This window comes from Pistacia vera, unplaced genomic scaffold, assembly GCF_008641045.1.
Source record: "Pistacia vera cultivar Batoury unplaced genomic scaffold, PisVer_v2 Contig312, whole genome shotgun sequence".
In the NCBI taxonomy this organism is placed as follows: Eukaryota; Viridiplantae; Streptophyta; class Magnoliopsida; order Sapindales; family Anacardiaceae; genus Pistacia; species Pistacia vera.
The window spans coordinates 686,387-710,918 of NW_022196127.1; the positions used below are offsets into that span (position 1 = coordinate 686,387).

At 39.4% G+C, this 24,532-nt stretch overlaps 1 protein-coding gene and 1 long non-coding RNA gene across 2 annotated transcripts; both read right to left on the reverse strand.

The window, feature by feature from the left end:
* Window positions 1-30: 30 nt before the first annotated feature.
* On the reverse strand, window positions 31-971 carry LOC116136383 (zinc finger protein 7-like). The gene has a single exon (XM_031422100.1). It carries the CDS (start codon window positions 648-650, stop codon window positions 57-59), a length of 594 nt encoding a protein of 197 aa, XP_031277960.1. The 5' UTR covers window positions 651-971; the 3' UTR covers window positions 31-56.
* A 3,241-nt stretch (window positions 972-4,212) lies between these two features.
* Window positions 4,213-6,117, reverse strand: LOC116136358. The gene is made up of 4 exons (XR_004129027.1): window positions 6,034-6,117; window positions 5,836-5,954; window positions 4,546-4,638; window positions 4,213-4,336 (listed from the first exon to the last, which is right to left on the reverse strand). It is a non-coding gene; the product is annotated as an uncharacterized LOC116136358 (long non-coding RNA).
* Window positions 6,118-24,532: the final 18,415 nt, after the last annotated feature.

Below are 24,532 nucleotides of genomic sequence, written 5' to 3' on the forward strand. Positions count from 1 at the left end.
AAAAAAAAAAAAAAAAAAAAAAGAACCACACCAGATAGAAATAGTATAATAAATTATCATAAGCGAAGATTTAAGTCGAGTTTACACAAATCGGATGAAGGGTTTGGCGAATTATGAACACGAAAACTTCCAGGCCAAATAATTGGCTCTTCAAGTGCCAAGGGTGGCCATGTTGTCCCAAATCCAAACCCTGTGTTGGCATGAGGAAATCTTGCAACCATGGTTGGGGATTCTGTGTTGGGTTTGTGGACAAGTGAATGAGGTTGAACACCCAATGATTTAACAGGAAGAGAATTGAAAGGAAAGCCTGTTGATGTCATCATCATTCTATGTGAATGGAATCTTTTAAAAGCTCCTCTTTCTCTCTTGTGTGCATTCTGATGACCACCTAAGGCTTGTGAACTGTAAAACTTCCTCAAGCAGAAGTTGCATGAAAAGATCTTGCCTCTGCTGCTTCCAGCTTTTGATTGAGGGTCATTATCTCCTCCAGCTGTAGTGAGAGGCTCAGGCTCATCCTTGTTTAGGCCTAAACTTAGCAATTCGCCTATATTTTGATGGTCGATTCTACTTTCTTCTTTGTCCTTTGTTTCTGATTCAGTTTGATTGTTGCATGATATCTTTTCAGCTTCTTCCTCCCTCTGGAAAGTCATAGTAACATTCACACAACCTCAGCTCAAATGGAAAATGGGAAAGAGGGTTCAAACAAGTGGTGGGGCTTCTCTTAAAAAGGTGAAAGAAATCAGTGAGGAATTTAATTGACAGAAAGAGAGGTGCTATGAAAGAAAGGAAATGCAACTAGACATTATTTAAATTAACCAGAATTCTCTGTGGTGTTCCCACGTAGAGAGTGATGCTGCAACATTTAAGAGGGAAATGCTTATGTGAAGTAATTATATAGCATCAGTCTTGTCAAGCTTAGGATTCCTTACTCTCCCTTTTTAACTTTTTTTTAGACATCTTTAATGGCATCAACTGCACGATTCGTTTTGCTGGATGGTCAATAACTGAGGCATTACTCGCTATATATTCACCAGAAAACACCAGCATAACTAACAATAATGCCATAGACTTGTTATCAATCTAGTGATGTGCCATGTTCTCAACATATTTGCACTTGCATGTACTGTGCTACTGTTAACAGATTTACTTACAAATCATAAAGTACTTAAATTCCAATTAAGGTAGAAAAACTGCATCAAGAGATCACCTAACTTTCATTATACTAACACAATATGGTCCCAAGAATCGCATGCCTTTATCCTATTTAGCCCATACCAGAGTGTTCAATCTTCCATGCAAGACTCTGCAAATTATGGACCACTCATTCCATATGCCTTTACAGTATTGGGCATGCAAAGGTTAGGTTCACTTATTTTATGCCACTGTGCTACATTTAGTACAGTTGATTCTGTTTGCTTTCCCCTCAAAGTCCATGGAAAAACATGCTTCTCTACATATTTTATCAGAACTTGACCTTCTTGGCAGTGGAGGCATAACAGTAACTGATTGTAAATTTCCCAGTTTTTGTAAAGCCTAAGAAGTTTTGTGTCCAGGGGTGTACACAGTTTGGCTTTTGGGTTGATTATTCTACATAAAAAATAATGATAAAAAAAAAGGATTCATATCCAATGCAAACTAAAAGTACTGGAGCAAGTAGAGCTGCTAGTTAAACTCTAAATTATATGAAATTATTTGAGGGGGCCCAGGTGAATGTCAATAATGGTGATAATAAAGGAGTTATATCGATGTGGTGTGTCTTCATGTAATGGGCAATTTATATGTACAGTAGAAGAAGTGCATTGTGAACCACTTGTGATTATTCTTAGAATCTTTTCTGTACAAATAATACTTCAATTTACAAAAGCTCAATTTCCCCACAGCCCACAGAAGGTGTGACGAAAGCAACTTTGATGCTGAAGCTTCTTCTTAGAGATAAAATAATCGTGGTATTGGAATGATGAGTCAGAGGAAGGAACACTAGACTTGTCTTAATCAGTTTAGTTTCATATACAAAAGTGAAGAATGAATAAAATAACTGAAAATTCAGTAAATATATAAAATTCAGTGAAATCTAGATATGCCTAGCTAAATAAATAAATAATTTGGAATTTCAGGATTGCGTGATATGATTAAAAAAACGAAGATTAGGTACCAAATAATTGAATAACAGATAGATATACTGCAAGTTGTGGGTCTGCGAACTACCCTGTTTTGGGTTCAAGAAACAGCCCCAGTTTGATTGTGCACTTTACTTCTCGGTGTTTCTATGGCCGACAATATGGAACCATCTTCTCTAGAAAATTAGTGGCAGCAATCAACTTAGACCGAGAAATTTCATACTTGCCTTAGCACATATTCAGCCACAAAAGTAGAAGAAAATATTCTCACATCCTGTGGACATATAAACAGACATGAACTTTTTACCATATATATATATATATTGAAGTGAAGGGTAATTCTCTGGTTTAAAAACAAAGGCACTATATGAAGCTCAAACTCAATATTCATAAAACAAAGTCACCGTCTTATCTGGGTATCAAGTTAAAGCATTTGTTCATAAAGTTCGTGTCGGGCAACAAGTCCGGATGCCATGCCACCACCGATTCCAGAAAGGAAAAGTTACGTGCCTTTACCCGCCAAAGAAAGTTAAAAGTTAATATAAGATAAACAACTTGGCCGATCACTATTCTCTACTTAAATGCCTCCTAAAGATAGTATTAGTACCAAGAATCAAAAAAAGACAAAAGTAGGATTGCATCCAGATTATTGTGACGTATTCAACATGTAATGTGGGAATCAGAAGCAAGATTGCAACTCAATTTTCTTGTCATCCTTGAGTATCTGGTTCCAGTATCAAATTGAACATATACAAATGCCTCCCCCATTGCCTTGATAAGTTTTAGGCTTTCATTAGAGTACAATTAACAGCAGATGGCATGAAGAATTTTATAAGTTATTTCCTCAATATTTTCACTTTTGTTGACAATTGAAAGTTTCATCCAATCAATAAAAGATTGCAATATTTGATAGATGAATCAAAACTGGATGGAGTTGTTAATGGGTAGAGTTAAAATTGGGCGGTTTGAATTAAGGTAAATTTATGGTTGAGTTTACGCTCTAATGCTCAAGTAATCCAAGTGTACGAAGATCTGGGAGTATAAATCAATTGTAAAATAGCTTGAATTGTCAACTTTTCAATACATTCTAAATTTGCAACTTGCTCAGCAAATTACCTGTGAGCAAGGATACACATAACCCCATCCACTGCAAGTCTTGAAGATCTAAATTTGACCGTGTACTTTCAAGGGGGATAGTATATTAATCAAAAACTGACCTCGTCCAAACCTAAGAGTGGCCAAAACCAAACTAAAAACACCCTGCGTCCCAACCCCTCGCCTCAGAATGGGTTCAACAATAACCACAGCATCAGTTAAGACCCACATTCTGTTACAACATGTGGAAGTGAGACAGATCATTCCACACAGGCTCGAATGGAGCGGGACAGACTGCCTGGCATGGTTCTAACATTGGCATGTGCTCAAGAATATAGCACTAATGAGCAATGCCCTGCCTCGTCTCTGTGTCAACCCATAATAATATGCTTTTTCCATGCTACAACAATTTGTCATGCTGACTTCTCTGCACCGCTAGTCAGAATTCCCATAAAATATAGTTGTCAAATTATGCAACTATGAGAACGGCAACATATAACCAACTTTGCGCCTACTTTGGTTCCTTCAACTACAAACCATAACCAGGGAGAATGATAAAAAATATCATGTTTTATCTAGGGAAAGGAAATCCAATATATTGGGTTTTATCCTAAAGACAAACATAGCAAATGACAAACATATTAATTTTCATTTTTCATTCACAAAAATCAATTATGTCTCAGAATTTACCAGCCCTCAGTTCATGGACAGCTTGGGATTGGACATAAACCAAACATCTTCTAGGAAAGATAAAAACATATACCGAGTTAAACATATTGATTTTTATAATTAATACATTCTTTAGAAACCAACGTCTCACAAAATACTAAGCATCATTTCCTTTCATTCATGCTAGAGTGGAATTTACATTCAATTGGCTCTGTATCAATCCATTCATTGTTAGTCACCACATTGAAAGACTTGGAAACTACCTTTATCAATTAACTATATTGTGTTCCATTAAATTCCACATGGAAGTGAAACATTCTTGAGATCAAAAATAAAAATGCCCAATTACAGCTAAATAATTTGATAACAAACTGAAAAATTACCACTAATTATTTGAAAAGATAAGATTCATATCTCAACCACCAACAGAAATCCAGCTCTGAATTTCTGGTTATCTGCAAAGTCCAACAAAATAGAGAACATATAGATATTGCAAAACCAAAAAAATAAAATAAAGTAAAATTTCAGCAACATCTCTTAAGTTATTTGAATTACTGCTCTGAAAATAGAACCTATCCAATCTACTAAAATCCTCAAATCACAAACCCTAAATAATTACTATTCAGTATATTTCTTAATGAAGGACAATAAAAAGAGAACTCACATGTCTTTTACTTCAAAACACAGTCCCACCTGCTGTACTTCAAAACCCATATAATGTAGCAACTGTAAGCTGATTCAACAGTTTATTAAGTTCCTACAGCACAACGCAAGACCCATAACAAGTTCAGTATTGAAAATAGATTTTATAGCCAAATACCAAAAGTAAAATGTCACCATAAATGTCAAATATCAGGATGCAAAACATAGTAAAAATCAAGATGAAATTCAACCCTAGAACCATTACAAACCATGCCCCCAACTTTTAATTTTGAAAACTCAATTTTGATCATTTGAAGAGTTTACATTTAATAAAGAAAACAACAACACATTAATGTTCCAGAAGATATTAATGTTACAGAAAAATTGCACAATTTAGGAAAGTTTTAAGATATTGTGTTCAACAAAACCTGAACAAAGATGATTTTTCTGTCATTTGTTTCCAAAACTTGGAAAATTATGATATTTTAGTTTGGTTACCAAACAGACCACAGCTGTATGCTTTCAGGAAGAAGGGAGCTGCCACCTATTGAAACACTTTCAAGTGTGTTGTGCGCCCACATTAGCTTCCCCAGAGGTGCATACTAATATTTCAGGTTAAAATTTTGTCAAATGGATGAAGACCATGTAGGGAGGATAAATCTAATCACCTAGTGATTCAACTACCAAAAGAAAACACCCTCTATTAGTTGCACTTCTATCTTTGTCTTGCTACTCCCACCAAGAAGGAATAAAGAAGATCATATACTAGCAGTAAAAAATGGATATGGGCTACTTAATATGTTTGGCAGATGCATCTTCATCCTTGCAAAAAAGATTACTTAAAGAAACACATTACGGGCTACTTAAAACATGTTTATCTTCCTTCACAACACAGCCTCATGCTTCACAAATTAATAAGGGGACAATAATGGTATGATATGCTCAACCAATGAAACAACTAAAAATATTCTCTATTATACCAAAGTAATATATCATAGCGCAGATTCAATTAGATAACTACTTTATAGGTATTAAGGTCCATGGTCAACGAAACAACTCCAGAATGAATCAACTAACAAAACAAAATTCAAGTACACAATACATTTTAATAGAGGTTTCTTAGAAAAGCAATAAGATAATTCACTTCGAGCCATTTATACATAAAAAATAAAATAAAAAAAATTATAGCAGTAACAAGTTTGTGCTAAATGGCTGTATAAGAAATGAATGTAACCAATGCATATCCTGAAACACAAACGCAAGACAACATGTACTAAGCACAAAAACCTAAAGACAAAAAATAAAAAAGTACCCTGGGACAACTCGCAACAAGCGCGGGCGTCGACGGTGATGTGAGAAGTGACGCGAGTGGCTCCGACTACGCTGTGAAGCGGCATTAGAGACTGGGAGCCCCCTAAGGTTCCAATTGTCCTTCCCAAACAAACAAACAATTACATTAAAATTCAAAGGCAACTACTATAGCATGTGTGCACATAAATCCTGCAGGTACCTGAGGAGGGAGCGGCTAGACTGGAGGCGGTCGGTGTGAAGTGGTGACGAACGGCGGAGGCGAGGGAGAGATGATGGTCTGATTGACGATGATCTAGCGGGGGAGATCAATGATCTTGTTAGAGAAGAAGTGCAACGCCAAGCCATTTCCTGTGTTTGTCGTTCAACACTCAGATGACCAAAATCTGGCAAAGAGCAAGAGCGAGGGTTTAGGCAAACGAATTTAAACCCTATTCAAACGGCCCCGTTAATTCTCTCCGAGAGGTCAACAACGCCCGACTTTGGGTAGGCCCAGCTGCTTTTTAACCTGGATTTAATAACTAAAGAACATTTACCCTCCTAAGGTTTGGGGAATGTACCATTTTCTACCGGTGGTTTCATAAATTACAAATTCCCACCCGATTTTAAACACTATTAAGGTAAATTTTGCCTTAACCAAGTTTTTTTTTAGGTAAACTCGGTAATTGCCTCTTCCGTGACTCGAACACAAAACTGTTGGGTGTGACTAACCCAAGTGGCTAAAGGGTTAGTCATCCAGCCATAAGGGGAAGTTGCCTTGACCAGGTTTGACTAGTCAAATACCATTTTTACCCCTTATTATAATAATGAGTAAATTAATAAATAACTCTATAACCCTCAAATTAATAGAATTAGAAAAATAATCATCTTCCTTTCAAATGTATTTCAATAATATTCTCTTTTTCAATATTTCTCTTCTCTATGACACCCAATTCCAGCCGTCGGGATCGGGATCTTTTCCACCTCTTCTCTCTCTCTCTTCACAGCGGCCAGATCTCGACAACTAGATCTAGTTGTAGCCACCTCTTTCTCTCTCTCTTTTTCCTTATCTCTTCTCTGCCTCTTTCTCTATTCTCTACCTTTTTCTCTCTTATCTTTTCTCTCTCTCTTTCTCCTTTCCTCTTCTCTGTGATGGCCAGATTTGGCCGCCGGTGGTGTTCGTGTTATTGACGGTGATAGAGTTGGAGGCAGAAAGGAAGGATTGGATTATGAGAACTTTTTTAGATGTGGAGGGTTATTTTGAAATTTTATCAATTTTGGGGAGTGTGAGAGTTAGAGTTTACTATTTTTTGGATAAAAGATTAAATACCCTTTTAATGGTTAAATTTAACATTTGAAATTTAAAACTGGGTGGAAATTTACAATTTATGAAACTACGGGTGGAACGTAGGATCACCAAACCTTGGGCGGGTATATCTCTTTTACTTAATAGCTACTTTCCAACTTTGAATAGGCCCGGGCCCTATCGACTTGAATTAAGAGAATTCGCTCATTAACATGTATTCGGCAAGGGACAAACCATTTTAACTTAATTTAAGATTTGATTGTATTAATTTAAATTTATGACACTTTTTTATAATTATCTTACCCATGGTTAAAACTTACGTTGTGCTTAAAAAGTCACATCGATGTCAGCTCTACCTAAAAGACAAAGTTTATTAGCTATCAAGCCCAACCCGTCTTAAAGATATTGTATAATTGTTGTCTCACCTTTATCAAAATAAAGGATCAGGATGAATGAGAGCTCTCCATGTGTCAAAGTAACTTGCAAAAACACTCATTACATTGATCTCAAAGGTGTATAAATGGACATCTCTCTTCATGAAAAAGGGGCTGGGTATATGAGAGCTAGGCAAACATTTAAGCTTTATTATTTTTTCTCTGTAAACAAAGTATTTCTCCATCTTTGTATGCCTTACGGGCAATATCATAGAGATAGTCAGAGAATAATATAAAAGAACAGTGGACGTAAGATTCACTTTAAGCATCCGAACCACTTTAAAAATCATCTCCCATTTATTTACTCCATTTTCTATTCCATGTAATTTCTAAGTCAGCTTAGCATTTTGCACGTGCGAATAGTTGGTGCCAAAATCAAGCATCAACAACTTATAAACTGGGATAATAACCTTTAAATTTATATTATATTAATGTATTACAAGTAATTTTATATATACGAATTTAATATACCCTCTTTTATGTATTCTTCTTAATGTACAATAATCTTCTAAACTATATATACTTAGTAGGCTAGAACTTCGACCGTTAATGATTCCATTAATGTGTCTAATCTCACTAGTCACCACCAATAATACTTGTTATGCCTAAAAAATCAGGGTTGACGTAGGCTTATGTCAGCGAGGACCAATAAGAGTTCAGAAAGACATTGTGCCGTCCAGGCGCTACCACGTTGTCGAAGGACAGAAGGTAAAAGGCTGACATTAACTTGGCAGGTAGAGGCCCGGCTAGTGAGTGGCTGGGAGTCGCCCACCTGCCCAAGCCTTGCGTGATTTAAGGATGTCTTCTGTGCAACCAGGCAATGAGAAGTAGGGTAGGAACTGTACCGCACCTGCCTGTTGGCAGACCTGTAATCATTGCCTAGCAACCTCTTACTATAAATAGAGAGCTCCCTTCTCATTTTTCGGGATTCTGATTCTAATAATATAAACACTCTCTCACCCTCTATGTATTTCTATTTCTCTGATCGCTACTTGTGACCTAATTGTAATCTTTCATTTATAAAAAAGACAGTGATGTAGGATTCGCTTTAGGCATCCAAACCACTTTAAAAATCATCTTTCATTTTATTTCCCTTCATTTCCATTTCACGTGTAATTCCTAAGTCACCTTAACGCTTTGCACGTGCGAATAGTTGGTGTCAAAATCCAACATCAATAGTTTGGCACTAGAAGAAGGACTTTGATTTAGTATCCGCTTTTTATCAGGAATCTTTGATCAATTGATTCTGTTTGCTAGCAAATGGCCTGTGGTTTCGAAACCGAGCGAGCTCGCCTTAGCAACAAGGAGGTCCCCCAAGTACAGGATGACACTTCTCCCGAAGTGCCTGATTCAGCATAGTACCACGACGGACATTCCTTCGAGCTCACAGCTCAACCCAACTGTGATGGATTACCTAGAGAGGCTCAATAATATTCTCCAAACGGTTAATCGAAGGTTAAACCATTTGGATCAGGTTGTACCACCCGAGTTCGACAAAGTGGTGCCATCGCCAAAAACGCCTGTAGGTTGTGCTAAAGCGTGGAAACGGGCAAAGGCCCACGTCATGCGCGCGCATTACAGCGTGTAAAGGCAAGGGAAAGTAAGTGGCAGTTAATGGGCTGAAGGGCTCTAAGGGACCGGCAAATACCGACCATGAAGTAGGTATAATACGTGTGGCTTTGCAACTTGACGATATGTCGCATCATGAACCGTTCCACACCACATCGCATTGGCAACCCCACAAGAATGCAAGGCAGGGAAACCCCCAGCAACCGCGGGTCGGTTTTGACCACCATCGGGCTAACTCCCCGAACCTTTCATTGCCTTCACATGACTCCAATCAGCGTGTGTTAAGATATGTCAAAGCTTTCGACCGGGGCAAGGAAGAGTTCGATCTATGGTCTTTCCTCAATCGTAATCGTGAGGGTCGAACCAACATTGCGGAAAGTGATCTTAAGGTAGCTCCATTACTTCAAATTGAGGAGTTACAACGAGCTCTGAATTAGCTTAGAGCTTAGCAAAATGAGCATGGGCAGGTCGCTGAGGCGTCTACGTTTTCTCCAATAGTGTTAGCTGCTTCTCTCCCGTCAAGGTTAAGAATACCTGATATGCAAGCGTTTGATGGGAATTTTGATCTGCAAGATCACCTCTATGAGTTTAACGACCTCATGGAGCTTCATCAAGTTTTTAACTTGGCCAAATGTCACTGTTTGGCAGTGACCCTCACAGCCCACACCAAGCGCTGGTTTAGATTGCTTTCGCCAGGATCTATTAACTTGTGACAACAGATGAGCTCGTTATTCTTGAGACACTTCCAGACGAATAAGAAGTTCTTAATGCCGTTGAGCTATCTAAGCAACATACGGTAGGAGAAGAATGAATCCCTTTGGTCCTACATTGACAGGTTCCACATAGAGCTGCACAAGATGGCTAACACACCTGTAGAATATGTTTGGACTCTCATTATTGCTGGAGTTCGCCTGTAGACCGATCTGTGAAAAAAACTGCAATCCGAGGACGACATTTTCCTCACCTGCTTCTACGACCTTACGGAGAAATACCTCTGAATAGAGAATTTTGAGGCCGCTCTCAATCGCCACGACCCCGATCCTTCGACCAGTGCTCCTGACCGGGGGGAAGGTAATAGAAGAGTTGATCACAGATGGGCCAATGACGATCAGCGGAAGGGAAAGAAGCAACAATTTGAGCCTAAGAAATCCAATGCCCAGGTTCCTCACCGCGATCGTGACAAGAATCAGTAAACTCCTCTGAATGCTTCAGTATCGACCATTCTGGATAAGTTAGAAGAGGTCAGCCTACTCGGAGAGCCGACGCCCATGAACAATCCCCATTTAGCAAAAAACAACAAGAAATATTACCGTTATCATCGTGATAATGGGCATCACACTGATGAGTGTCGGGCTCTCAAGCAAGCAATTGAAGACCTCATCAAGTAAGGGCACTTTAAGGAGTATGTTGATGGTCTGACTCCCGTTCGGGAGAATGATCAAGAGGAGTAGGGGAAGAAACGCCATGGTCGTATAGGTCTCTACTTCGTGGGGATCATCTTTGGAGGACCGCACCTCGCGGAGAATTCTCGAGGTACCTAGGATAGGTACGCTTGAAAAGCTCGCCATGACCCCATAAGTTTGATGAGCATAGCGTCGCGACCCACTAAGGTTCGCAGAGAAGAAGAGATCATCTTCTCAGAGAAAGATGTGGTGCGATTGCATCATCCCTATGAGGATGCACTCGTCATCGTGCCTGAAATAGGTTGGTGTAAAGTCTACAGGATGTTGGTGGACAATGGCAACGTTGTGAACATCCTATTTCAACAAGCTTTTGAGGAGATGCAATTGGAAGAGGCAGATCTGAAGCCTGCCTCTATCCCTTTCTATGGTTTTACTAGGGACCATCTGATTCCCAAGGGAATGATCGCACTTCCCGTTACTTTGGGTGAGACCAACGAAGTGACCAAGATGACAGAATTCTTAGTGGTAGATTGTCCGTCTGCTTTTAATGGCATTTGGGACGACCTCTACTACGAAGTTTCAAGGCCTTCACCTCCATTTATCATCTGAAGATAAAGATTTCCACTCCGACAGAGTGTGGGGAAATGAAAGGGTTTTAGAGCGAATCTCGTGACTGCTATGTGAGAGTAGTGCAGATAGCATGCAAAGGAAAATGAAGCCGGTAAGCATTCTCGAGCAGGTAATGGCGATTAGCAGGATCGTACCACAACCAGGTCCAGTGAAAGATTACATAGATCCTCGTGTTCAGGAGGAGTATTACCATAGTGGGTCGGTTGAGTCTCTGTCTGAGGTATTTGTCAATCAGAATGAGCCAATGTGAGTGTTGAGAATTGGAAGTAATCTTAGCCCTCAGCTCGCCGCAAATTTAACGAGCTTCTTCAGACATAATATCGATGTTTTTGCATGGACTCATGCTGATATGGTTGGGATTAGCACGAGTATAATATGTCATGTGCTCAACATCAACAGCGTGATTAAGCCGATTCGCCAGAAAAGAAGAGCCATGGATTCGGAGTGCTATGTTGCCCTTGAAGTTGAGGTGGATAAGCTCCTCTCAAACGGGTTCATTCGGGAAGCTCATTACCCGAGTTGGGTCGCCAATCCGGTTTTGATGAAGAAACCTTATAGCAAGTGGCAAACTTGCGTTGATTTCTCTTATCTCAACAAATCCTGTCCGAAGGACAGTTTCCCTTAGCCCAGGATCGATTAGCTCATCGAAGCCACCTCTTGGCATAAGCTGTTGAGCTTCATGGATGTCTACTCTAGGTATAATCAGATCCTGATGTATGAGCCTGCTGAGGAACATACCTCGTTCATCACAGATCGAGGACTGTATTGTTATAAGGTCATGCCTTTCAGTCTGAAGAATACTGGGGCAACTTACCAACGTTTGGTTAACCGTATATTTTTCGAGCAGATTGGGAAATCAATGGTCGAGTAGATTGGGAAATCAATGGAAGTCTATGTTGATGACATGCTGGTTAAGTCACATGTCGCTTAGGATCACATAGCACATCTCGCTGAGATGTTCGACGTACTCCAAAGGTATAGAATGGAGCTTAATCCTCTAAAGTGTTCATTTGGAGTATCTTCAGGGAAATTCCTAGGGTATGTGGTTAACCATCGAGGGATTGAGATCAACCCCAAAAAGATCTGAGCTCTCCTAGATATGACAAGTCTCGCAAATAGAAAGAAAGTTCAGAGCTTGAATGGGAAGACAGCGGCCTTCAGTCGCTTCTTATCGAGAGCAACAGATCGTTGCTTGCCGTTCTTTAATATATTCAGGGCCAACAAGAAGTTTGAATGGACTCCAGAATGTGAGCGAGCCTTCCAAAGCATAAAAGAACATCTTGGAAAGCCACCTCTTCCCGAGGAAATCTTATTTATCTACCTGTCCATCTCTCAGTATGCGGTCAACACAGCTCTCATCTAGGAAGAGGGTAAAGTTCAGTGGCCAGTGTATTACATGAGCAAGTGACTACTGGATGCTGAGGCGCTGTATTCAGAGATGGAACAATTAGCCTATGCCCTACTGATCGCTTCCAAGAAGCTACGATCTTATTTCCATGCTCATACTATCCATGTTTTGACCAACTATCCACTCAGACAAGTTCTTTAGAAGCCGGAGGCTTTGGGTAAGTTTCTTAAATGGGCTATGGAATTAAGCCAGTTTGATTTGCATTACAGATCGAAGACGTCAAAGGGTAGGCTATTACTGATTTTATTTCGGAGTTCTTTTATCAGCCAGATCGAGAACCCGAACAGCCAGCCAGCAAAGTTGTCTAGGAAACTGTTTGAAACTTATCAACTTAGAGCCTCTATGTTGATGGGTTTTTGAACAGAAGAAGAGCCGGAGTTTGTCTTTTACTCTTTAGTCTCGAAGGGACTCGGATTCATGGAATTCTCAGGTTCAGATTCAAAGCAACGAATAATGAGGCTGAATATGAAGCGCTACTTGCTGGTCTACAACTTGCAAGAGAAATAGGGTTAGAAATGATCGACATCTATAGCGACTCCCATCTGGTTGTTAATCAGATCCTGGGATAATATCAAGCCAAAGAAGAGAACATGATCAGCTATCTGAGGAAAGCTAAGGTCGCGCTTGAGCCTTTCAAGCATTATATGATCAACCAAATCCTGAGAGACAGTAACTCAGTCATGGATGCTTTGGTAAAAATAGCCTTCTCGCTGTCCCGGACAACGTTCTAGTTCGGTACATCGAGGTTCCCAGCTTCAGCTTGCTTGAGCAAGCTGTAGCTACGACCGAATCTACTTCCTGGATGACTCTAATTATTCAGTATCTCTGAGATAAGACTCTGCCTAGCGATAAAACTGAGCAAGAATCCTGCGAACTAGAGCTTCTCATTACACACTTATCGGGAATCAGCTGTATAAGTGAGGGTTTAGCACTCCTTTCCTCCGATGTGTAACCGATGATAAAGCAGACTATATAATGAGGGATGTACATGAAGGGATATGTGGTAATCACATTGTTGCACGATCTCTCGCCAATAAAATTGTCCGTCAGGGATATTATTGGCCTCTACTTCACGAAGACACCTTCAACTTTGCGAAGAAGTGTGATAAGTGCCAGAGATTCGCAAATATTCCGTAAGCTCCTTCCCACCAACTGACGACAATGACCAGCCTTTAGCCATTCTTTATGTGGGGAATTGATCTCATCGGGCCTATGCCGATCGGTAAAAGGGGTATCAAGTGTGCAATGGATTATTTCACTAAGTAGGTCGAAGTTGAGCCTTTGGCCGCGATCACTACCGAGAAGCTCAAAGACTTTGTCTTCAAGAATATAGTGTAGTACTACGAGATTCCTCATACACTCATCTCTAATAATGGGAAGTAATTCGACAATGAGAAATTTAAGCAGTTTTGCGATGAGTTGGGGATTCATAAAAAGTTTGCCTTAGTAGCAAGATCGCAGGCTAATGGTCAGGTTGAAGCTATTAACAAGACCATTAAACACAATTGAAGGCCAAGCTTGGCGCAACCAAGGGCAATTGGGCCGATGACCTCCCAGAAGTCCTATAGGCATATAGGACAACTCCGAGAACCTCTACTTTGAAAACACCCTTTTCACTAGTGTATGGCTGCGAGGCGATGATTCTAGTGGAAGTATGAACTGGTTTACTTCAGAGGGAATTTTAAACGAAGCAGACAATGAAGCACTCTTGCGTGCAAGTCTGGACTTGGTTGAAGAGCACCGCGGTAAATCTTGGTTAAGGATAGCTTCCTACCAGTAGCAAGCAAAAAGATTCTTCGACTCCAAGGTCAAGAGAAGGAACTTTCAGGTTGGCGACCTGGTTTTGAAAGAAGTTCTTCTCGGTACAAGGGAACTGAGTGCGGGGGTATTGGGACCCAATTGGGAAGGTTCATACCGCATCACAAAGGTAATACGACCTAAGATGTATCATCTTAAAAGGCTTAACGGTTTCGAAGTGCCGCATGCTTGGAATGCTGAGCATCTTCGCCCTTATTATCAGTAATTCCAAACTCGCTTACAACTTTGATCATTTCTTTTTATTTTTAAAATTTTCCTTCTTGTAAGTATTATGAATAAGATTGTTCCGCTTCTTCTCGGAGAACAACTTGTGTCGTGATCTCAAGTCTTTTTGTTAATAATCTTATTCTTTATTACATTTTGCAAGTTCAATAGTTAGATAAGTTATATTTGTTTTGTGAAGTGCTTAAGTTATAAAAGTACTATCGCAAGTGACCAAAATTTCCTTTTATATATTGAGAAATTATGTACAAAAGGTGACAAGGAGTTACAAAAGTTAAAAGCTAGGAGACCTACAAGAGCAGAAAAGAGAGTGATCATTGGTCTTCATTTCCAGGCCCCCCGGGTGCGACCTCCAGATCCTCTGGATGATCGTCAGCTTCCAGATCGTCCGCTCGATCTTTGGGAATGTTCAGCTGATCATCTTCCGAAGGAGGTTACTGTTCCTCCTACTACTCGGCCTCTTCAGCCTAAAGCATGGAAACAAGGATGGACTGGTATTCATCCGAAAGGTCGGAGATGTCCATCTCTGGGTTCCTCGGTCGTAATTTGTAAATGGCTTGTATTGCCTAGTGAGCAGCCGTTCTCTCAAGCTCAAGGTTTTGTTGCTTCATCTGCTCGGTCAATGAAGTTACTTGCCATTGAGACAGCTCGAGGTCATCCTCCATCGCCCTCTTCTGCTTCTCAAAGTTCTCCTACAGTTGAGCCCGATTCTCTTCCGCCACCTTCGCTCGATCGGTGCTCACCTTCAGCTTCTTATCTTTCTCGCTCAGCTCTTTGGTGAGTCTTGTCACCGTTCGTTGGAGCTCCTTGTTATCCCTATCCCTTTTTTTGAGCTCGACCTTCTGAAAGTCTGTAGCCCGAAGTGCAGAATCTCTCTCTGCTAGGTACTGATCTGCTTGGATGCGAGCCGCTTTAGCCTCCGCATCCATGGCCGCGAGGTCCTATTTTAGCTTGGCATTCTCCTCCTTTAGCTCGCGGAGTTTTCCGACAGAGTCTATAACAATCTTTTGCTAGGCCACGGTTAGGGCGAGTAGGGACTACGTGGGAAAAGAGACAAAAGTTAGTTTCCCTTTCTCAAAATCATGGAAAGCTAAGAAAGTTCGCGAAGGGAATAAACCGTTTTACCTGACTGTGCAATTGGAGCGCTGTAGCCAGGTCAGTAGGTGGGGAAGCCACGAACTCCTCGAAGGCCGAGGCAAGCTGGCATTCCAGCAGGGTGTATATTATCGGCTGCAAGTGCTCCGGTAGTTACCTTAGGGAATCCAGCAGGGATGGGTTTGGTTCCGAGGGGGCAGGTACATCCTCGACTCGTTGCTTACCCGCTCTCTTCTGGGCATCCGTGGTCACTCCTGCTCCCTTGCGCGAGCTCCCGGGGGCCATCGAAGTGCCAAGGGGGCCTATCGGGGGCACTCCTGAGTGAGTGACGGTGTAGGGCTGAGTTCTCTCCGATAGTACCTAGAAGCCTTCTGGCTTCGACTCCGTTTCCTCGTCGGCAGTGTTAGTGTATATTAGTGTATGCCCTAGAAGCCATTCGTGTTGTCAGTTTCAGAGCATTTTGTCTTGTATCTATATATATCATAAATAATAGAAGAAAGAGTTCTTCAATTCATATATGTAAATTGCTTCCTTTATTCAGTCATGCATTTAAAATAAAGTATGTATATGAATGGTCCAGATGATTCATTTAATAGGTAAATGAATTATCGAAAAGGGTTCCCTACGGAAGCAATATAAATTTGGGCAACTATATTGTACAGTAGGCATACCGGATGCTTCCGAAAGATATCATGAGTTGATATAAGTACGGATGACGATGATAGTCATGTCACTGGGGCATTGGTATGGATTAACGGTTGGTGAACTGTTTTTCGAACGTGACCGAATAACGACAAATCACTTGGAAAAGCATGTAGTCAATGATTTATCGTTTGGTTATATCAGTGCACGATGTAGTCCTTTGACCTGAGACATTGTAGTCGGATCCGATATGGATGCGTATGGTTCATACGGTGTATAAGTACGAGACTAATCATGTTTCGTACAATAAAGCCTATTTGGTCATGCGTTGTTCATATGCGGAAACGAACGATGGTCAAGAGGGGATCCATTGACTCGGAAATATAGGATCGGGAGTACCGCTGACTCCATCCGGATTCGAGTTCCTAGACGAACATCGATAAATGTCGGAAAACTGAATCTCTGGCCAGAGTCTATTATTAGTCATACAAAAGTAAGTTTGTGATGACAAGTTCCGGACATATTGATCGACAATTCGGTAGAAGATCGAGTTTAGGATTTTGACGTTCCATGAATCCATACTCGATTAGGATATCTCAATGGAGGGACTTTACCTGCATGGTACGTATGATCTGAAATGGGTTCGATGAAGTATTTCTTCATCGTGGTTTAGGGACTATGGCACATTGCTAGATGTTTACCATAGTCGTTGGGCCTCCGGACAGGTTTCCGGATTCATCCAGAACCGGCTCACGGCTAATCCACGGTGGACCTACATGGTCACACCAATAGCCTTGGGAAGTTAGAGAAGGATGAGAGAGAGAAATGATTATCCGAAGAGGGCTAGCACCTTCCGAGGGTAATAACGGGATTTCTATAGTAATAGTTACATAGAAATCATTTGTGACATTTTAAGGGTTAAAATGGTCAAGCAATAATTAATTATATTTAATTATTATATCTTAAAGTGTTAAGATTAATGAGATGAACAAAAATAACCTTTTAATAGTTAAAGGGTAAAAAGGGGTAAATTTTTGGGTTGTTAATGTAAACTAGTTTAGTTTACATGGGCCCTTGAATAATATTGATTATTCAAAGGGTAGCATATTAAATTCGTGGGGTCCCTTTATAAAATAAGATTTTATTGGGCTTGGAAGTGAAAAATAAATAATTGCAATATTGCCCAAGTATATATAAGTGCAAAATGTTGCATTTTTGTTCATTCTTGACTAGTTCACAAAAACACAAACCAAAACTCTCTCTCAAACGCAAGGCCACTCTCTAATCTCTCAAGGTGGTGTTAAAGTGTGGAGGTTTCATCATTTTGAAGCTAATCTTCATCAATCCAAAGCAAATGAGTAGGTATAATCTCTTTTCCAAGCTTTGTTTGAAAACCGGTTTTAGAATCCATGCTTTCATTCTCCATCTCCACCACTCTTCATGCATGCTGATTCTTTCAAGCAGTCAGTTGTTTCCTTTTCTTGGTCTTACGGCCCATGATTTTCTGTTTCGTGGTACGAGTAGCCACGGGCCAAAGAGCTTCTTCTCGTCGCTCCATGGGTGGTTGCCTTTTGACATCGATCCGTATTCCTCCTATGAGGATGAGACTGGGGGTCACTTCGGCTTGCTCAATCAGGTTAACCTTGGGGAATACAACCCCTCCAGCCTTTGTCGATGGCTTCGGATCCCTTGGTGGCATGGTTGCTACACGCCATGAAAATGTGTTAACAAAAAAGTCATCTTTAGTACAAGGCTAAAAGTTCTTCTAGATACGAAGATACTTACGGGTTGGAGCTTCTAAAGATGCCTTGAGACTGAAAAATCTATACTTTCAAAGGTTGACAGTGGTCACGAGCAGTCTTGCGTCGTGACTCTGATTCGGTAAATGGCCAAATGCCTCGATATGCCTGAAATCTGCTAGAGCCGACAACCTGATCGTCTTATTCTCTGCGAAAAAGAAAAATTTCATTAGTCTTAACTACCAAAAGAAAGTTAAAGAAAAGGATAGTCAGTTTGGAAAATAAAAGGGAAAAACCTGCCCGGCTCTCTAAATTTATAAACGCCATTGTACTCGAAGAAGAAATATTTGGTGTCATAATCCCCAACATTGCTAGGGTAACCAACTATCCCTCCCTCGATCGTAGATCGCTTCGAGAGGTAGAATGAATCCTTGTCTTTGCTTTTCTTTAAGTAGTAAGCGCACACGAGTTCCAACGCTGTTAACTCGTCGAACTCGTGTTCATGGCATGCGATATATATAACAATCGTTATCATATACGCATTGGGCGTCCGTTGGAATTAAAGGTGGAAAAATAACCCGCTCGACCCAACCCGTGACGAGTTATAGGAATTGGCGAGCCTGGCCCGCCAACAAACCCAACCCGCCTCTTGGCCAAAAAGGCTGGCCCAGCTCGGCCCGCCAACCCTAACCCAGCGGGTTTTGATGCAGGTCGGGCCAGGTTAGCCCATAATTTTTTTTATTTTTTTTCTTTTGTGTAATTGTTTTTAGTTAACTTTTCAAATATCAATAATTAAATTAAATTTTTTTTTTTTGTTAACATTTCAAATATTAATTCAATTTTAATACAATGAAATTGTAATATAAGAAAAATTAGATTTATTCATTTATCAAAAAATAAAATAAGAAATTACAACAATTATTGCCTCGTTAAAAACCTTACCAAGAAAAACCCAATGGGACAAAAACTTTGTCAGGAACAAAGAGTGCAATAATTGACAATTAATTTACAAGTTACAATTTACAAAACAACTAATTTGGGGGTTGACTAAGACCTCCCCCATCTGTATCATCTATATTACAAAATTGAAATGATTCTATTAAAGTATCGTCGACAACCTCGTATTGATCCTGATGGTGCGACCGTTCCCGATCTCGAAGACGTGTGAGGATTTCAATCATTTTTTGTGAAAGTTTAGTCCTCCTTTCATTTAAAATTCTTCCACTTGCACTAAATGTTTATTCGAATAAGACGGTTGAGACAGGAGCAGAGAAAACATCCAAGGCAAGTCTTGATAATACCAGAAAAATACATTTTCTGGTTTTCCAATATTCTAAGATATCAAAGTTGGCTATTTGTTGTGGATCTGGTGGTAACACTTTGGGGATTCCCAAATATTAGTGAAGCTCATTACTCTGTAACTACATGGAGGATAGTACATTCGTTGTTGGTGCTTCTGAAGAGGAGGCTGTGCTTCAGGTTCGGATCCTCTTCGGCCTATTAAGTGCACTCCAGGAGTCGAAGTCTTCATTTGTTTCTTCTGATGCAACTTCCTCTGGTATTTCGCCTCTTTGCTAGTTCCCATACCTATTTTCATATTGCAAATATACCTCTGCAAGACACTTTCTTACCTCTCCTAGTTGATTGACATATGCTTCGTTTTGTAAATTTTCAGTTAATGTGTCTAAGCCATTTTCTAAACCTGCTACTTTAATTCTAGGATCAAATATAGCACCTAAACAATAAAGAAAAGGAATGGGTTTCCAATATTTTTTAAATTTTAATTCCATTGCCTGTATTGGTTCTACTAAAATTTTATTGTTTCTATTTTTTCTAAATAAATCTGAAATTTTTATAATTGTATGTATTACCAATGGACTAGTAGGATAATACACACCAGAAAGTTGTAAAATGGATTGGTAAAAAAATTTAAGAAAAGAATGAATTTTTTTAGCTATATGCCAATTATTTTCTACCAAATAATGAGGACCTCTATTATTTGCTACAAAATAACTAATTAAATTTGAATAAGGTAAACATGAATCAAGCATTAAAAAAGTACTTTTCTATCTAACATGCATATCTAATGCGAAAGTTCTGGGAGACATATTTGATTTTATATAAGCATTTTAAAATTCAACATTTCTTTTATTACTACTAGTAATTCAAGCTAAAGAATCCCTAATACTATCAACATTATTTCTAATTTTTTTCATACCACTTTTCACAATTAAATTAATAATGTGACATGCACAACATTAGTGAAAAAACTTCAAATTGTCATAAAAAGGAAAATTAATTTTTAAAAAATCCATAGTTGTACTATTAACATTTTTATTATCTAAAGTTAAACTTATCACTTTATTAACAACATCATAATCTTCTAAAACTTCAACAATTTTATTATAAATTTGTTCACCACTATGATCCACATCCATTAATCTAAATCCCAATAATGATTTATTTAATTTACATTCGTTATCAAAATAATGACTAGTCACACAAATATAATCTTGTTTAGCTCTATCACTCCAAATATCGGCGGTTAGAGCCACACTAACATGACAACTATGTATTTTATTTTTTAATTCTGATTTCATTTTCCCAAACAATTTTATTAAATCATTTCTAGTTGCAGTTTTAGAATAACTTTTAAATCCTGGAAAAAATGAATTTTTAATAAATCTTTCAAAATATTTATCTTTAGCCATATTAATAGGTTGATCAGTTGCAACAATATATAAAGCTAATTGTTCCCTATATACATCAGAATTATAACGCCAAGTAGTACCCATATTAGTTATTTGAGTTTGATTGGTTTCTCTATTTCCATGTTGAGTAATATGTTTATTATCATGCCTTTTTAAAGCACTAGTACCATTACTTGAATCAACTTTATAAATATTTCCACAATACTTGCATCTTGCTTTCTTCACTTGAACTCCATTTTCTATCTCGTAAAACTTATCAAAATGCACCCAAACGTCTAATGTGTACTTGTCGTCGGTTTCGACAACAGTTGATGAACCCGCTTCTGCTTGAGATGAAGTTGGACGAGGACGACTTCTAGAACCACCAGAAGCTGTAGCAGCATGGGGAGGAATCGGGGGAATACTATACGGTGTATCAGATTCTGAGACTGGGAAAGCAGGAGTATTTGAATATACTGCATTTATGTTAGTAAATTCAGGGGGACTAGCATAGTTTCCTTCATCATCAAAATCGATGGGATGGAAATATCTATCCGTTGCAGTTAAAAAAAAAAAAAAATTTGATATAGAAGAAATAAAAAATTAAAGAAGGAGAATTGGAATTGGGAAATATGAATTGAAAATTGCAAAAACTAATAAAAATTAAAATGAGAGCAAATTGACAACAAAGAGAATAATTGAGAGATTTCAATAGAGATTAGAGAAAATGAGAAAATGAAAGAATTTGGGATGTGAGAAAATATGAGAGTTTAGGCCCTATTTATAGAAAAAATGGGAAAAGAAAATGATGAAAAAGACCCCTCCAACAGCTATAAAACAACTATATTTCAAGGGTAAAAGGGGTATTTGCAAAAAAAAAAAAATATATATTATTTAATTTTTTTTTTTTAATTTTTTTCATCCAACCTAGCGGGTTGAACGTGGCTTGCAACGGCCAACCCACCGGGTTGAAAACTCCCAACCTGGTGGGTTAGAGGGTTTTTTTTTTAAAAATAAAAAATTTAACCCGTCGGGTTGACATATGAAAACCCGGCCCGCTCGGCGGGGTATACGCGAGTCGGGTTCAACTCGGCCCGCCTTTTAGGTGGGCTGGGTTAGGGTTGACCCGCCTAACTCAGCTCATTTGTTCCACCTCTAGTTGGAATGGTGCGACCTCAAAGTGGTCGAGGATCGCTTTGATAAAGGGGTGAAAGTTATCATCACCCTGCATTTGAAGATTACTTCTAAGATCGCAGCCATCCCCTCTAGAGGGTTATGATCGGTGTGCGACCTATGCTGGTAGACGTTTACATTGATCACAAACTAGTCTATTGCCTTTTGAATCTTATCCATAGTGGCTGCTGATAGCACCGCTTGTACGGGACCCGTCAAGGTGCTTGGGGGCTACGAGCTTGTTCCTTTGGTTGCTCTCATCTCCGAAGCGTTCATTGCTCTTAAAGTTTAAAAAGTTGTGACACGTAGAGGTGACTCAGTCTCCGTACACAGTGTTTCATACGACGACTCGAAAGAGTAAGAAAAACCCTAATTTTCCTTCCTTAGCCCCTAAAAACCCTAAACGTCCTTGAGAACGAGTTCCCAAGGATCTTGCCCTAGGTTTTCGATTCTTAAGAGTGTTCCTTTTTTAACACTACCCAAGAATATGCATCATGTAAGTTTACCAGGTGTTCAAACCCACAATTGCTGTGAAAGAACCGAGTTTTTAACAGGAATGAAAAGAAGAAAGGGAAGAGTTTTCCTTACCTCTTGGTTGCTAGGGACGAACGCTCTGTTGTAACGGCGATTGCGCATCAACTAGAAGATGGATGAACTGGTTTCTTGAGTGCAAAAACTCTATTTTTCTATCTGAAGATTCGAGTTCTGTGAAAATCCTGAAGTGGGCTTAGGGTTTTATAGGGAAGAAGGCGACGTTTGGTTTCCTTTGCAAGCAGCGTTTGGGCAAGACGCATTCCTAGCCGTTAATGGATGCGACCATGTGTTGCCAATCCTCGTGAAGAGTAACCTTCACGCTTCGTGAAGATCAATCAACGTTTCCCTCCATTGGAGACACCAAATGTCGGCATGGTTATTTCACCACATTAAATACGCCCTCATTCGCATTTAATGTTTTAAAAGAGAATGTCATTTCAGCATGACTTGCATTTAATGCTCATGCCTAACACTTATTGCGCAAAGACACGTTTGTCAGATAAATCTAACTTTATTGACCAGGCCAACTGTCAAGCGCAACGGATAACATCTGAAGAGGTCGTTCGAATGAAACATTCTTCTTCGTGTATTGATCTAGAAGCGAAGTGACTTCCGACTTTTGACGAAAATATTCTAAGTGTTTTCAGGTCATGAGCGATGGGCAAAGTTCCAACCACATTGGTATAGCATTAAGCATCCGAACCCAGGTCGCTGAATCTTTAGGGGATGATCATCTCAGGTCGCTTGTGCAGTTCGCCAAGCCCTACATCACGACTTCCACTTAGTTCGTTGGTCGAGTAAAATCGTGAACTTTGTGTTATTTCAGCCGTTCTTCACTTGCAGTTCGAGCAAGCGATCCTCGGGATGAGTCAAATCATGGCATAATCATGAAGTTCTCAAAGTTCAAGCCTTGAACCTTAAGAACTGGGGGGCTTCTGTTATGCCTAAAAAATCAAGGCTGACGTAGGCTTATGTCAGTAAGGACCAATCAGAGTTCAGAAAGGCATTGTGCAGTCCAGGTGCTGCCATGTCGTCTAAGGACAGAAAGTGTAAGGCTGTCATTAACTTGGTAGGTAGAGGCTTGGCTAGTGAGTGGCTGGGAGTCACCCACCTGCCCAAGCCCTACGCGATTTAAGGATGTCTTCCGTGCAAACAGCCAATGGGAAGTAGGATAGGAACTGTACGGCACCTGCCCGCTGGCAGACTCGTAATCATTGCCTAGAAACCTCTTACTATAAATAGAGAGCTCCTCTCTCCTTTTTCAGGATTCTGATTCTGATAATATAAACACTCTCTTTCCCTCTCTGTATTTCTATTTCTCTGATCGCTACTTGTGACTTGATTGTAATCTTTCATTTATAAAAAAGACAATGGATGTAGGATTCGCTTTAAGCATCCGAACCACTTTAAAAATCATTTTATATTTTATTTTCTTTCATTTCCATTTCACGTGTAATTCCTAAGTCACTTTAGCGCTTTGCACATGCGAATAGTTGGTGTCAAAATCCGGCATCAACAACACCGATGGATTTCGTTAACAATCACTAAGAACAAGAGTTACAAAACTATTTTGTATCCCACGTTGGAAGGCAAATGTGGGGGCCTAAGGGAAGGAGTCCTTCCACCTAATAGATTAGTCTTTTGGGTGTGAAACTTTCAGCCAGTGACATTTATTAACCCTTGTACAAATTATTTTTTTCTTATTACCAAACTATTTACCTTCAGTATTAACATTAACTTTTTTATTTATTTATTATGTGTCGTTAAATAGTTCCTGAAAGTTTGTATTTGAAATTTGTTATCTCGTACAAACTTCTATAATTTGCTTGCAAAATCAATGAAATATGTTTTTTGATTTTTTAGACAACTAAAATTTTGTTATAGAGTTGTTTGTGAAAATATCTAAGCATAGTCATGTGCGCTTATCTCTTGGATAAAGAACTCCAAAAAAAAGCGTCCTAGAAATCGTCTAAGATGGTGACATTCTAAAACATGGGCAAGTCGCCCAAACTTCAAATAAACAGTTAAGAAACAACCATATCATATAAGGCAAGTGAAA

Excerpts from the sequence above, each read along its gene's own strand:
- LOC116136383 (XM_031422100.1), bottom strand. The coding sequence starts at position 650 with ATGACTTTCCAGAGGGAGGAAGAAGCTGAAAAGATATCATGCAACAAT.